Here is a 15,460-nt window from a genome sequence, read left to right as displayed (position 1 = left end):
AACCTCCTGGAGCAGAGGAATTTTCAACGGTGGTCCCAAGATCAAATTAGACTGAACCATTCACCAGAGGAACAAGTGGACTAATTTTGGGGTGACCGAGATGACATCCACAAGAGTCCTGGTGGTTTGGCACCACTGAGAAGCAAGGATCCAATAGGCACTCCCGAAATACAGGCATGCTGTGGAAATGACATGCAATGTGCAGGCCATGTAGCCTATTAGTCTCAACATCTGCTGAACCATAACCGTGAAGGCTGCTCTAAACCTAAGTGGCATTGGCCACAAGGGCATCCACCCATGCTGGAGGCAAGTAAGCCCAAACTTGAATTGTGTCTACCAGGGCTCCAATGTACTCTAATTACTGAACCAGGTACAGATATGACTTACGGTAGCTGATGAAAAACCTCAGCAGCTCCAACATCTCTGCTTTGACTTCTGAGCACTCTCCTCTGAGGTGCTCTTGACCAGTTGATCATCCAAGTAGGAAAACACATGAATTCCCAGTCTGTGTACTAACACTGCAACTACAATGAGGTATTTTGTAATCACTCAGAGTGGATGCAAGGCCAAATGGCAGGACTCAAAAAATGTGGGTATCTTTATTCCAAACTTGATATATCACCTTTCAGAACTTAATCAAAGCAGCTTACAATGTTAAAAAAAAAAAAAAAAAAATCAAGCATGGAAAGAAGAAATGGAAAAGAACTACAATGAATTGACAGGACAGAAAAATAAGAAAGAAAGAGGCAGAAGGGCAAAACTAGTCTGTAAGCAAACCATCCAATTGCCAATATCCCTCAACAAAGGGCTTGTTGTAAAAGGGGAGGTCTTCGGTAGGGCTTTGAAGCGGAGATATGAACATTCCATCTTAAGCTTCAATAGAAGATAATTCCACGTCAAGGTTGACCTAACAAAGGAAAGTAGATCCTCTGATAATTGGTATAAAGAAAAATGGTAGATATATACCTGAATATCTCATTATGAATAGACTGGAGTAATAGTTGAAGACGACTAACAAAAACAATGTTACCATAGTCCAACTGATAAAGGCTGTAAAGGAGAGTAGCACAGGAATCTTGGTCAAGATACAGGTGAAGCATGCAGATACAATGCAAAGAGACTGAACAAGAGGAAATCTGGGGAGCAAGGGAAAGTTGGGAGTCCAGAAAAATGCTCAGGAATTTCAAAGAGAATGTCTGTCCAGAACTGAATCTTTGGGCTGCCAGTCAGACCGATGCCTGAATAAGCCTACACCCCTGCACATGTGTCAAATCCAAGGGGGGATGCGAAACACAGCCGGCAACCTGTGAGACACTACTGAGCCTCCTAAGGATGCCTAACAGCCTGCGCTCTAACCCCTGCAAGCAGTAGGTGAGCAAGCTATTAGGAAACAGACTCGAGCTCCAAAAAGGCTTCTGAAGGCTGGCTATCAAGTACCACAAGGGATAGGCCTGTCAGCTGCAGACCTCAGTCTGCTTCTTCTCCACACAGTAAGAGCTGAACCCTCAAACAGGGGAGATCTTAGCACTGAAAACGGAGGGAAAAAAAATTTAAAAAACAAATAAAATAAAGAAATAAACAGAGCCAAACAGAAACACTCCTTCAGGCTCACTTGTAAGGGGCAACAGACCCCTCTGTAAAGTAGGAGGGATTCAGAAACAATCTGGAGTGGATTCCTTCTACAAGGCTCGTGGCTACAGGGAAATAACCCACTTGTCCAGAATGACACACCTACTGCACTAGAAGGAAGTTATATGCACCATTTAAGTCCAGGGAGCACAGCAAATCATTTTTCTGAAATCAAGGGGAGGGTCCTGAACATGTCCTTGGACCCAGATATTTGTTCAAGTCCCTTAAGTCCAAGGATGCTCAGCCTGTGAGCCTGTTACCAGTGCTTCATGACAAGGCAGGCAGAGACTTCCTTAATGTTGATGTGTCACCAGAATCTGGTGCAGCTTCAGAAGCCATGGAGACCTATACTCTCAATACCAGAGTCAATAAATCAAACTTCTGGGTGCCAAAGAAATCTCTCATGCAACACCCTAGGTTTCTGCATCTAAGCACAAAGAGAACACAGACAGTCGATATTGTCCTAAATACTTTCGGGACATGTCACATGGGTCAGCCATAGATACAATCCTACTGCAGCAAGACTGTTGGCAGACTTCTGGGATATCGTGGAAAATATAGCCAAAGCAAAAACAAATGACTCGATAGTAAAGGCTAAATGAGAGTAAGAGAACTCTACTAAGAGTCCAGGCCCAAAATGGCCATAGACCATAAAAAAAGGAAAAGAAAGTGTGTAAAAGTTAAAAAAAAAAAAAAAAGAGAGAGATGGGAAAGGAGAGGGAGAGGATTTGTGGGAAAGCACAAAAATAGTCAAAAATAAAGTTACTGCATATCATAAGAAGAGACTGGTCTCATCAGCTCTGCGGATAAAAAGTTCATTGAGGATCAACTTAGGCTGGTGGAAGGCACTGTGCACGACAGTTTGGGCCTACCAAAGGCTTCTTAAAGATATGAACACTGGCAACATCATCTCATGTGTGAGAATCTAACTCCTGTTTGTCCTCTGAGAAAATATGAGTAAAGCATGAATAAGACCATTATTTTAGCATAATTTCCACCAAAAATCATCATATTTTACAAAGCTTTTTGTTTCTACCATAATCTTATAACATTCAAAATAAAGTTTTGCCTTGGTCCCCTAACATTTGTGACTAGTGTAAACTTCCCTCACCTGACAGTACCAAGTCACTTTGTAGTAAAATCCCTAGACCTCATTTCCCAGCCTCTGCCAACCCAGTAGAAGAGGCCAACTGGCACGTCACATGTCTGTTTATTTGATAAACCCTGAGAAATATTCAGAAAATGATGAGCTCTTACACAGATATCCCATTTTTAAAAATTTTTCTTAACCACCAGGGGAAAACACATGCTGAAAATGAAGAGCTAGTTAACAAACCTGTGATATGAAGGGAACTTTACCTGAATCTACCTTGCCATGTCTATGATCCCAGCCCCTGCCATTCCTCAAAGAAAAGCCATGTTGCCAAAGTTCCAGATGCCAACTAGGATCTCCAATTCACTAACACACACTTTCTCTGACTTTTGCTACCAATGAGAACTAATTTTAATTCTCCTATAGAACAACAAAAATACATTCTTGCATTCTAAAAAAAATCATTACCCTATCTCCTGGTTTTAACACTGATTCGTTTTTGGTTCCCAATTTGTTTAGCAGCGTGTAAGCCAACCTGAGACTTCTGGTCCACAACTTCCCTGAAAGGAGGAGGAAAATCTCAAATTAGATTCTTAAGCACTGCTTTGGATAATATGGGCTTGCTGATCCTAACTAGTGAGAAGCTTTCATCACAAGTAAATAGAAAAACATAAGAAACAGAAAACTTTTACAAAGATTAAGGAAATGAGATCCAAGAATAAGACAAGTGGTTGGCAACGTACAGCTCATAAGTCAGGTCTGTTCTCACTCATATAAGAGTCCTCTACTTCAATTTCTACTTATGGCAAAGTTTCAGTGTGGATCCTATGAACTGAATTAAACCAACCAACCAGTTTCTAAACTTGTTCTTGAGAGTATGGAAAGGGTTTGTGAATCAGTGTCTTACTGGCTATATGACTATGACACTATTTCCAACCATATTATCAAAACCTGAAAGTTGTTGCTTACCATATGTGAGAGTATAAACAGGCTTTCCTGTAACATCTAGAGCAGTCAAACATGGACACTTTGCTTGAGTTGTCCCCCAACGCTGTAATGCAGCTTCAATGGCAGGCGGCCAATTGCAAACTACTCCAAGGGGCTCTCCTTTCATAGCTATCATTTGACGTCCCTCTGGCTTGGGCTGGTTTGGATCTGGCCGAGGAACTGAACAAACACCAATTAATCATTGTCATGGTGACTCAACTGTAACACGACAGGCTCTAGCTTCCTTAAGGAGAGTTCAAGAGGAAGATCAAATGAGTTGTCCAAGTCTGACCCCTATGGGCATGTATGAAATACTAAAGACTTCAGCCTTGGAATCTCCCTTCCAATCTTCAGTCACTTAAATTGTTACTACCAAGCCAGATATTATTATTTGTTTATTGAAAGCTTCTAATCGCTGCTAATGATGCTAATAATGGGGGAGCCAATTCAGAGTGGTTTATATGAGCTTCTGCAATGGTGTTACAAAACATGTGGCTTCTGTAAAGGTGTTACAGAGTAGAGCAGAGGATTTATGCTAAGGTTTATCCTCATGGTTTCAAATTCAACACTGACAAATGTCTGGGGGTCAAAATGTACTTAAATTCAATGTTGTGCTTAGCCATCAGGTTTTATCAAATTCAGTACACAGTATGTTTTGTGGCCCAGCTTAAAAAAAATAATAAATGCTTCGTTAATTCTGAATGTTCACCTAAGCTGATGAATCTTTGATTGCAATTGGCATTCTCTATATTTTCAAAAACTGGAAATCAGCTAACTTTTTAGATTACACATTTTGGTGGAATTCTGTTTGTCTTTACAAAAAGTAAGAACAATTTGCAATTGAAAGGAACATAATTCCCTCATCTCTTCCTTCTTCTTCTCCTAAACATTCAATTTGGACGCCACTTGATTAACATGTGCAGAAGAATCATACGTCAATTTCATGACCTTTTTTCTTGTCTTTTCTCTCTTCTTTTTCTCCTTTTCTATTTTTCATTTTATGGTTAATATCATGTACACTGTTTTAGATTATATCTGCTATGTTAATGATGACATATGTTCTCTTTCTCACTACTGTTCTTCAATGTAATTTTTCTAAAATTCAATAAAAACTTTGAACTACAAAAAAAAAAAGTAGTATTTAGATATTGTCTCCTGAAGAGCATTTAAGAATCATCAAATCTCTTCTAATAAATAATTGTTAGATGTGAATATAATATCCCTTAGCAGTAGTTGACAGCAACATGATGGTTTTAGAGCAGGACTACAAAATTAGGCTGCAGATTATTTCATGCAAAGTAATCTTTTTGGATGCATATTGAATTTATCATAGTTCGCACCTTCCACTATCTCTTCAAAGTCATCCACAAAGAATTCCTTTAATGGGGGCCGCTTGGGTCGTTTCAAAGTGTTGAGCAGTTGCTGGATCTTTGTAGAGACACGGCTACTAACAGCAACACCTGTGGGAGAGGACAATTTCATAGCACAGCACTTCTCATTCACATATAGCTATCAATGTACACAGCATTGTATAAGGTAAGCCACACTTAATATCTCACCCTAAGATACGAAACTCTTTTTCCAAAATGTATTTTTTTCCCAATTTACTTTTACTCCAACCATAGGCAGCAGAAAACCTTTTTGGTTGGGAGACAGTGGGTAGGGGGGGGAACAGGGAATTCAATCAACTTTAATTCCCCAAATGTCTTTGTTGCTTATGCTGTGTGAACAAAACATTGGTAGGGCCATGGCCTGTGACCCATCCTGTTCTGCTGTCAATGACTCAAACACTTTCTGCTGTTTCCTAATTATAAATCCATGCTTTTAATTGAACAACTGTGTTTTAGGAATTAACTTATTCTTGTTTCTTACATTTACATCCCCTTTTGTGTTTACCTTAAATGTTTCTCACATTTTCTATATCGATTGTATTTCTCCCCCTCTTCCTATTCATGTCCAGGGGCTTTTCGGTCCTTTTTTCCTAGTACGTATTTGTTGTCAGTCATGTAGTTTTTTATTGTTTAATTAATAATAAATGTTTCATTATAGAAATGTATGTTTTATTTGTTAAAATTTTTGTTTAAATGTTAATTTTAAATTTTGTTCAACGCTTTGTAGTTTCAAAAAAGCGTTCAATCAAAAACCTGAATAAACAATAAACAATCTAGGAAACTTTAATAAGCAAAAGGGACTTGTGACCAAATGGAACAAAAATCAAGAAGAAACTGCAATTCACATAGTTGTAAATTGCACCTATTATTTTGAAATTGTTGTTTATCCTTTGCCTTTTCATCTAGTCTTCAGGGGTTTTGTTTGTTTTTTTTCAAATTGGACAATGAAAGGTCACTAATGTAAAATATTTTTAAAAATATTCCTTACCATCAGCTGTGTCCATCAAGCTGGACCTCCTGGATTGTTTGTGCATTCCCTTTACAAGCCCTGAAGGTGGCAGATCAACATTAACTGGATGCATAGAAGAGGAACTAGTTGCAGTGACATCAGGAGGAGCAGAATAATTCTCTGAACCCAAGAGTGTGAAAAAGAGAGGCAAAAAAAGCTGAATCAGAAATGTGATCTAAGGTTGCCTAAGACATTAACATACTGTATTTATTTTTGTATCAGGATTTATCTTCACATACAAGAAAACACATGTACCATAAGTGGATAATTTCTCCTAACTCAATAACAATTGAGAAATTCTAGCCTGGTAGCTCAGAGGTAGTACTACACACTGCCATGAGGAAACTTGAATTTGATTCCCTGCTGCTTTGCTCCTTGGGTCAGCAGGGTAACACCTACTAATTAAAATAAGGGAGCAAGTGCCCCAGGTTAAAAGGAAATCATAGTTTATGGGCTCCAAGCCAAGGACCTTTCCTGGATTTGTTGCTTGAGTTAATACAGTCTATGTACTGCATGTGCTGCTGGGTTTTACATATGTATCAAGATGGTCTTTCACCAGTTTGGTGGGAGAGTGTGGTGCAGTGGTTAAAGCTACAGCCTCAGCACCCTGAGGTTGTGGGTTCAAATCCACGCTGTTCCTTGTGACCCTGGGTAAGTCACTTAATCTCCCCCATTACATTAGATAGATTGTGAAGCCACCATGACAGGCAGGGAAAAATGCTTGAGTACCTGAATAAATTCATGTAAACTGTTCTGAGCTCCCTTGGGAGAACGGTATAGAAAATTAAATAAATAAATGACAGGCTGACCCCACAGCCAGCATCTCTCACACCCCTGTCACCCACAGCCAGCATCTCTCTCTCTCCCTACCCCCATTGTCCCAGTCCAGCATTCCTCCACTACCTCTGCAATGCCAATTCCAGTTAATGGCAACCTGCGGCCAAGCTCTGCAGGCTTCTACCGTGGTCCCATTGAAGAAAGAGGAAGTGACATCATTTCGAGGGTGGGACCACGGTACAGGGAAGTCTGCAGAACCCTTGCAAGCTGCCCGAATATGTTTCCAGTAGCAATTTGGACTACAAGAGAGTGCTGACCCAACACAAAAATCTGCACAAACATCAGGTAATTCTGTGTTCCTGGGGAATTCTGCACAAACTTTGCATTGCACAGTAGCACAAAATTCCACCAGGAGTAAATACTGAGAATACTTTTAAAAAAAGAAGCAAGCTACTTTGCAGGTTACACATATCCTTAGCAAAACTCTACAGTTGGGCCAACAGGACTTGTTAAATTGCCTAACCAGTTTACACTTCAATGTGCTCCTCAATGTGCATTTACTTGTCTTGGTTCACATTTGTGACTAAGCCAACCAAGCTGTAATTTGAATATAACTATTTAGAATTCTGTAAAATGACAAAAGCTCAGTATTTTGGCTAAGTATTAGTGGAGAAACAACTGAAGTTAAGAGCTGAGGGTCTACTGTTGAGTAGAGGGTAAGTATTTTTTTTATGTAACAGAAGAAACTTGGATATGGTAAAGGGTTTAGAACTCTATGGGGTAGATATTCAGCTGGCGACAAAATGCAAACTGTGGCTGGCTAAATTAATCTTGGATATTCGGTGCCAGGCCATGTGCAGGCTCCAGCACTGAATATCTAGGACTACATGTGGGATCACTGCGAGGGTCATACCAATGAATAGGATCGCTAGGATATAGACTTAATAGAGCAGGTCAGTAGAGTTAAGGGGGCCAGTAGACTTAAAAGGGGGTCAATGGTATGGGCAGACTTGATGGGCTGTAGCCCTTATCTGCCGTCATCTTTCTATGTTTCTACATGGTGCTGTGCTGGCTGCTAGATATTATGTAGGTCCCTTCTGCTATGTGAGGCCAGGCTAGATAAGACAATTAAAAGCAAACAACAAATATGGCAACCCTACAGCTGTAAAATAAAAAAGGGGACACCTAACCTCACCATGCCCCGCCCCTGCATCCAGCTAGTCTTATCCCTAAACTGCCCCCCTCCCAGTGTAACCTCTTTCTCCCCCCTAGCCCCACCTGTGCCACCCTGGAATCAGGTATGGTTCTCTGAGTCTCCTCTACAGAATAAAGGCTTCCAGGGCATGCTAACAGCAGCAGGATCATGTTGCTAACGCTGACGACTGCCGGAAGTTTTGAAATTTCAGCACCAGGGGAGGTACTGGGGAGATTCAGAGAGCCATACCAGAGTCCAGGGTGAGGGCTTGACTGGAAAGACTCAGTCCAAACCACAGACAAACTCCCTCCAGTCCAAGAAACCATCCAGACAACCAGACAGTCCTCTAAAAAGAGGACATGCCCTGGTAGATCCAGACATTGATAACTCTACCCAGCAGAATATCAGCCATGAACCACATGGCTTTTTAAAAAATCCCTCTCCCTACCTCCAAAGCAGCCCACCTCCTTCCCTTCCACAACCCTCATCCTGCACCAGTAATTACCTCCCAGGGCCTACATGTATTCCTGGTGGTTCAGTGAGAGCAGGAGTAAAGGTCACTTGTTCCTGCCTCTTCAAGCTGCTTTCAGAAAATAGCTACCAGATAATTCCATGTCAACTGGTCCAATTTCAAGGAGGGTCCACATGACCATCTCAGATATTGATTAAATTTTTTCAGGGGATACGTTGGGACCTCTAATGAAGATATCCAAAGTTTTGAGGCATGATCTCAACTAGGTCCAGAGTTAGGGGCCCCTTTATTTAGGCCACTTTTTTTTTTTTTGTACCTACAGAAAACACTAAAAAGATGTCAACTTTGGATTCAGGTTATGAAAAGAACAGTTGGTCAACCATGGTGAAAGCCAATATTTCTAGGACAACTTTTTAGGCCGAATCCAAACATACTGCTCAGAACAGTGACAGATGCTTTGTTGGATCACTAGGCGGCCACAATTTTGGTAAAAAGAGTTTGGCTCAAAATGCGCAAGTGTGTGTTTGACTAGTCATACCCCCTAATCTAGAAGCATCCCAGGGTTAAGAATTTAGGAAATGGAAGCATGCAGTGGATGCCTCACAAATGTTTAAGCCCACTGTGCTTTTTGTTAATGAGATAAAGTTTCATCTAAATTTTAAGCAAATTTTTAGTTACAGTATGGGGGTGATATCCTTTTCATGAAAAGAACTGGATCTGGGGCCAAGCAGTTAAATTGATGGCAGTGGATAAAAGGGTTTTTGGTGCATTGGGGAAGGAAAAAGGAGGTTATGGTGCCTTGTAATACCCTAGTGTTTCCAAACCTTTCTGAGAAACTCTTTGTGGACTGTGGAGATGAAAACAAACCCAGCAGATTTAGGGTTCTTTTCCAACAATCGTCACCCCGCTGCTGTCTGTTCCCTCCCTATTCAACTTAAAAAGAAAAATTCCTGAACTGGCGAGAATTCTAGGCCCCACCAGCTGAAGACCTCTCCCCCCTGGTACCAAAAATACTGCTTTCTACTTCAGCAATCTGCAGCAGCTTCCTGAGCTGCCAATACAGCACATTCTTAGGGTCAAGGCAGATTACAGCAATATAACTAGACATGTGTCTGAGGTACACTCAAATTTAAAATAGAATTTTTCTTGAAGCCATATTCCAGCAGTGTTCAGGGGTTACTGTGGGAGCTTCATCTGCCCGACGATGGCTAACTTGTTCATGGCAGCTTTTGAAGAAGATTAGATTTACCAGTCTCAATTTGCTGAGGATATGATTTGTTGGACTTGTTTTAATGATGACATTTTTTATCTTTGGATGGGCTCTTTGGACAATCTTTTGAGCTTTACTGCCTATATCAATACTTGTAGTCATGCTTTACACTTTGAAATGAAATATGACTCTTATTAGCATCGCTTTTCTGGATGTGTTGGTGAAAGTAAGCGGAGAACAATTTTTGACAACTGTATATTTGAAGGAGATAGAAAAACTCCTTATTGGATTTTAGGAGTATGCACCCTTTCCCTATGAAAGCCAGCATTCTGTATGCCCAATTTCTGTATTATTGCCAAATTCGTAGTAACAACAAAGAATATGATCATCAGGCTGTGAGATTATAGAGGAAATTAGAACAGCGGGGTTCTGTGCCTGCTAACCAGTTCTTCTACCATTCCTGACTCTATGATTTATTTTCTTTAGATTCTGCAAAGCATGCGTTCTTACTCAGTCACATTCTCTATAAGTTGTAAGTTATAACTTTGTATTATGATCCTGTAGCATGTTATTGACTCTGTAATGTACTTTGTGTATGTATCCTTGTAACCCGTTTTGGGCTCGTGGGGAGGACGGGCTATAATAATGAATGAATGAATAAATAAATAAATAAATACCCGTGGCCTTTGATCTCAAAAGCAGCTAAGTGGGGGGTTTTTTCAATTTCAGGAAGGATCTTCTAATATATTGAGAACATAAAAGCAAGAGGATGTTCTCCCTTTTCTGTTGAAATACACACATCCAGACACATTCAAGCAGGTGATTCGCTCATGAGTCCCTGTTAAAAATACATCCATGCTCTGCTGAAATGAGGATCCTGTTTGCCTATGTGAGGAATAATAACTTATGTGATTTGCTGTGCCTGAATGTTTTGAAGGAAGAGGTCTCAGGGAATCAACAGATACCTGTGAGGGGTCATGTAAAATGTGGCAGGTGCATTATATGCCCCATCATGTTGGAGACTCAAGAATTTGTACATCTTAATTCCCAGAAAGCGATCTCTTTTAGGAGTCATACCTCATTTTATCTGCATACCTCATGTTTGTACATAGTTCAAGGCCCTTGCTCGCTTATATATGTTGGACAAACCTCCCGAAGGTTGAAGACTCATCTGCTGGAATACCAATCTTGCTTAAACACACAGAGGTTGGAGGAACCTCTAATGTCCCACTGTTTGGACTGTCACCATGATTTTCCAGCCCTCCGATGTATGGCTTTGGAATTTTGTCCACAATCTTTCAGGAGAGGAGATTGGCGACGGCTCCCCAAATAAAAAGGGACAGCGATGGATTATCTGTTGAATTCCATACAGCCTAAGGCAGAGGTGCCCAAAAGGTCGATCGACCAGTAGATCGCATTGCTTTTGTATTCTGTTCTCCTTGCTTCTCCTACGCCAGACCAGGCACATACAATTTATTTATTTTATTTTATTTATTTATTTAGATTTTTATCCCGTCCTCCCAATAGCTCAGAACGGTTTACAAATGAACATACACAGTGCGGAGTAACTAGACATATAAGTAGTACAACAGGTTTAGTGGTTGGATTTATAGTTTTTAGAGAGAATTGAATACAGGGAAATTAAGCAGAGAGAGAGAAGGGGGAAATACCGTAGTTTAATTTACGGAAAGTTATAAGCATATAACCCCCCTTCCGCTTCTCTCTCCCAATTTCATCTAGCCACTCATGCGGAGGTCCTCGAAACCCTGAGAGAACTCAAACCCTCCAACACCATCCTCGACCCCTGCCCGTCCAGCCTCCTGCTGGCTGCCGGAGATGCCATGGCAGAATCTATCCTCCCCATCATTAACACCTCTCTAACTACTGGAACTGTCCCCCTCAGCTGGAAATCAGCCATTATCAAGCCCACTCTCAAAAAACCCTCCCTTGATCCTAATGAACACCAGGCCCGTAGCCTCTCTCCCCCCCCCCCCCCCCTCCAGATGTCAATTCTGATGTCAGAGAGGAAGTTCTGGGCCAGCCAATCACTGCCTGGTTGGCCCGGAACTTCCTCTCGGGGGGGGGGGGGGGGGGGGAAAGGGTGTCGGCCTGGCGTTTGTACGCGCCTGACCTGGCGTTGGGGAGGCAGTGAGAAATCAGCGGCGGTGGCTTGGGGACGGGGGACAGGGAGAGAGAAAGATAGACAAGACAGAATGAAAGGGGGTAGGGAGAAAGAAAGAGAGAGAGAGAGGAGCGAACCAGTTTGACTATTTATGATTTGGGGTGGGAATTTGGCTATTTGGTGTATTTGCCATTGTGAAAATTCAGTAAAACTTATAAAAAGAAAAAGAAAGAAAGAAAGGGGGCAGAGAGAGAAAGAAAGAAAGGGGAGGGGGCAGGGAGAGAGGAAGAAAAAGTTGGACTAATGGAGGGACGGAGAGATGTTGGTTGGGGAATGGAATGAGGTCTGGAGGCAGAAAGAAAGAAATATTGGATTTACAGTCAGAAGAAGGAAGTGCAACCAGAGACTCATGAAATCACCAGACAGCAAAAGTAGGAAAAATGATTTTATTTTAAATTTAGTGATCAAAATGTGTCTGAATTTATATCTGATGTCTATATTCTGCACTATGGCCCCCTTATACTAAACTGCGATAGCAGTTTTTAGCTCAGGAAGCCTATGAGCGTCAGGAGCAGCGTGGGGCATTCAGCACAGCTCCCTGTGCTAAAAAACGCTATCACGGTTTAGTGAAGGGGGTATATTTGTCTATTTTTGTATAGTTGTTACTGAGGTGACAGTGCATATTTTTAAGTCATCTGTCGACCTATTTGAAAAAAATATAAATGATAATTAACATTTTCTCTGCGTATAGTGTGCTTTGTGGTTTTTTCAATTTTATTGTTGGTAGATCATTTTGACTTGGTCATTTTAAAAGTAGCTCGCAAGCCATGAAAGTGTGGACACCCATGGCCTAAGGGCTTGAATGCCTGGATTGAATGGGTGCCTTTCTTTTGAGTGGAGGTGAACTTGACAATGGATTGGTTAGTTTGTGAAAAGGGTATGGCTTGCCTTGCTGTTATGTAGACCTCTGGCAGTATTTGTAATCACCAGCACCATTTTTTGTTTTTCGTGTTCACTGCTTCTGCTCTTAGCAGTTGCAGATTGCACTGGTGAGGATACACCCCTGCTACAGCCCATGGCGAAACAGGAGAATCCCTGTTGGTTTAAACAGAGTCCGCAATGTTCCTGTGCTCCAGAGTGGATGCTGGCAAGCTTTGAGGACACGGCAAGATTTGGAGCATGGATTGCAGCTAAGTTTCTCTTTTCACCATACTATTATGAAATATGAACTGTGAATATGCTTGATATGGAGCTATTCTCTGTGACAGTGGGGTTTCTCTTCTGCCCCGTACATTGCTGAGTGAGGTTTAGGTGTGAAATTTGAACTCTAAATGGAGAGTTTTTTTTAACCTACAAAAAACTAACTGAAGTTTTTTTTTTCTTACTATATTAATTTTTGCTTTTCGTGATTAGTTTTAGTTTTGGGTTGTGAGATAAGCTAAGGAGCCCTCTCAGTAGTTGGGTTTTTAAAAAAAAAATTTCTTAATAACAATATGTACAATACAATAACAATAACACACACTTCCAATACATAAAATACAATAATAATTATTATTATACACCCATTAATACAACTTAATGAGGATTATGTCTATTATAAAATAACAATCTATAATAAAACAAAAATTAAACAAGCTGCATATATCCAATTCAGATGGGAAGGAGTTGGGGAAAATTCTCCTTCAAATTTTTACAAAAACCATCCAGGGGGGCCCATTTCTTAGTAAAATTAGCAATATTATTCTGGTTAATGGATATTATTTCCTCATATTTTCTAATTATACTCAAATGATTCTAATGTAGCCTTACTAAGGTCAGGAAATAACATAATTTTCATGCCGTCACAGATGATAGGTTGTTTTAGTTTTGCTTTTTGTAGAATTTGAATTGCCTGCTGATATCTAAGAAGTTTTAGAATTATTGGCCTGGGAAATTTTTGAGAAGTCAATTTTGCGGAAGGTGTACAATGTGCTCCTTCTATTTCAAGTGGGGGCTCAAACTTAAGATAGAGAATTTTAGGCAGTAAGTTAACTAGAAACTCCACTGGATTCAATCCTTCCAAACCTTCCTTAATACTCAGAATCCTGATATTATTTCTTCTTGCCCTGTTGTTTAGATCTTCAACTTCTTTCTTCAGAGTCTATTTATTTCTTTAAATTTTTTCTGCAGAGTTCTGATATTTTCTGAGTTTGTTGAGCATTTGTTTTCAATAATATCTGTTCTAGATTTTAAGTCTTCCAGCTGGATTTTAATTTCACTGACATCCTAACAGAGAGTGTTTAAGGAGGATTGGTTTTCTTGAAGTATCTCCTTCACTGATAGGATCTCTGTCATCAAGATTTGCAGAGTGATTTCACTGTTGTCTTCAACTGCCATTCTGTTTGAAATTCGGGCCTCCTGTTTATTGCGCTTAGAAGCTGGCATTAGAGAAAATGGATGAAAATTATTTTTCCTTCTCAAGTAGTAGAAAGCTGAGACTTGAAATATAAAGTAGAAGAAACCCAAAAACTGAGGTAAATTGCTTAAGTCTGAGAAGGTAACTCCAGAGCTGAAAGCTTAAGCAGCCATAGTGCTTGGAGATTCCAGAACAACCCAATCTCAGTGGTTCTAAGAAATAAGTATGTGTTTTGAGATTTAATAATTGAAATCACAATTATACTGTTGCTCAATTTGCAGCTTTCTTAAACTCTGAAAATATTTCTTCATATGTCTGCTCATTCTGTCCCAGGGGACAGTAGTATAACTCTACCTATATATTCCTTCCCTTCACACATGGAATTTCTATCTTTATGGATTCCACACTGCTTGCTATCTGTTATGCAGACTGATTAAACGCAACTGCAAGGGAGGCAACACAGTTATCATGGGCGACTTCAATTATCCAGGGATAGACTGGAACCTAGGCACCTCCAGCTGCAGTAGGGAGACCAAGTTCCTGGATGCTGTAGGCGATTGCTACCTGGAACAACTTTTCAAGGAAAATATGAGAGGAAATGCAATTCTGGACTTAATTCTAAATGGATTACGAGGACCGGCGCAAGGTGCAGAAGTAGAAGGGACGTTGGGAAGCAGTGATTACAATATGATCCACTTCAACCTAGACACAAGGGCAAAACATCAATCCAGAACGACGGCCATGGCACTGAACTTCCGAAAAGGGAATTACAAAAGGATGAGACACATGGTGGGGAAGAAGATTAAGAAGAAAATAAGCACTGTAAAAACGCTAGAGCAAGAATTGTCCTTCTTTAAGGACACAGTCACTGAGGAGCAAAATCTATATATACCACGTATCAACAAGGGATCCAAGAGGAAAAAGAACAAGGAACCCGCGTGGCTCACTGTAGCGGTGAAGGAAGTGATCAGAGACAAGAAGATTTCGTTTAAGGAATGGAAAAGGTCAAAAATAGATAAAAACTGGAAGAAACACAAACATCATCAAAGAAGGTGCCATAAGGCAGTAAGAGGAGCCAAAAGAGACTACGAGGAAAAAATAGCCAAGGAGGCAAAAAACTTCAAGCTGTTCTTTCGATTTATTAAGGAGAAACGACCTGCGAAGGAAGCGGTGGGAGCGT

The 15,460-nt window shown here is 40.5% G+C and overlaps 1 protein-coding gene across 2 annotated transcripts in view; it reads right to left on the bottom strand.

Moving 5' to 3' along the window:
* The window catches only part of DIP2B (disco interacting protein 2 homolog B), a 443,690-nt gene that overhangs the window by 215,507 nt on the left and 212,723 nt on the right, over positions 1-15,460 (bottom strand). For both annotated transcript variants that reach the window (XM_033936084.1, XM_033936083.1), the window contains exons 6-9: positions 6,089-6,229; positions 5,050-5,169; positions 3,692-3,889; positions 3,191-3,282 (exon numbers count right to left, since the gene is read on the bottom strand). In XM_033936084.1, the coding sequence (XP_033791975.1) occupies positions 3,191-3,282; positions 3,692-3,889; positions 5,050-5,169; positions 6,089-6,229 (551 nt within the window). The remainder of the gene's footprint in view (positions 1-3,190; positions 3,283-3,691; positions 3,890-5,049; positions 5,170-6,088; positions 6,230-15,460) is intronic.

Source organism: Geotrypetes seraphini, chromosome 3, assembly GCF_902459505.1.
Source record: "Geotrypetes seraphini chromosome 3, aGeoSer1.1, whole genome shotgun sequence".
Lineage (NCBI taxonomy): Eukaryota > Metazoa > Chordata > Amphibia > Gymnophiona > Dermophiidae > Geotrypetes > Geotrypetes seraphini.
Note: the sequence above shows the minus strand (reverse complement) of the source record. Positions and strands in the feature narration are given on the sequence as shown.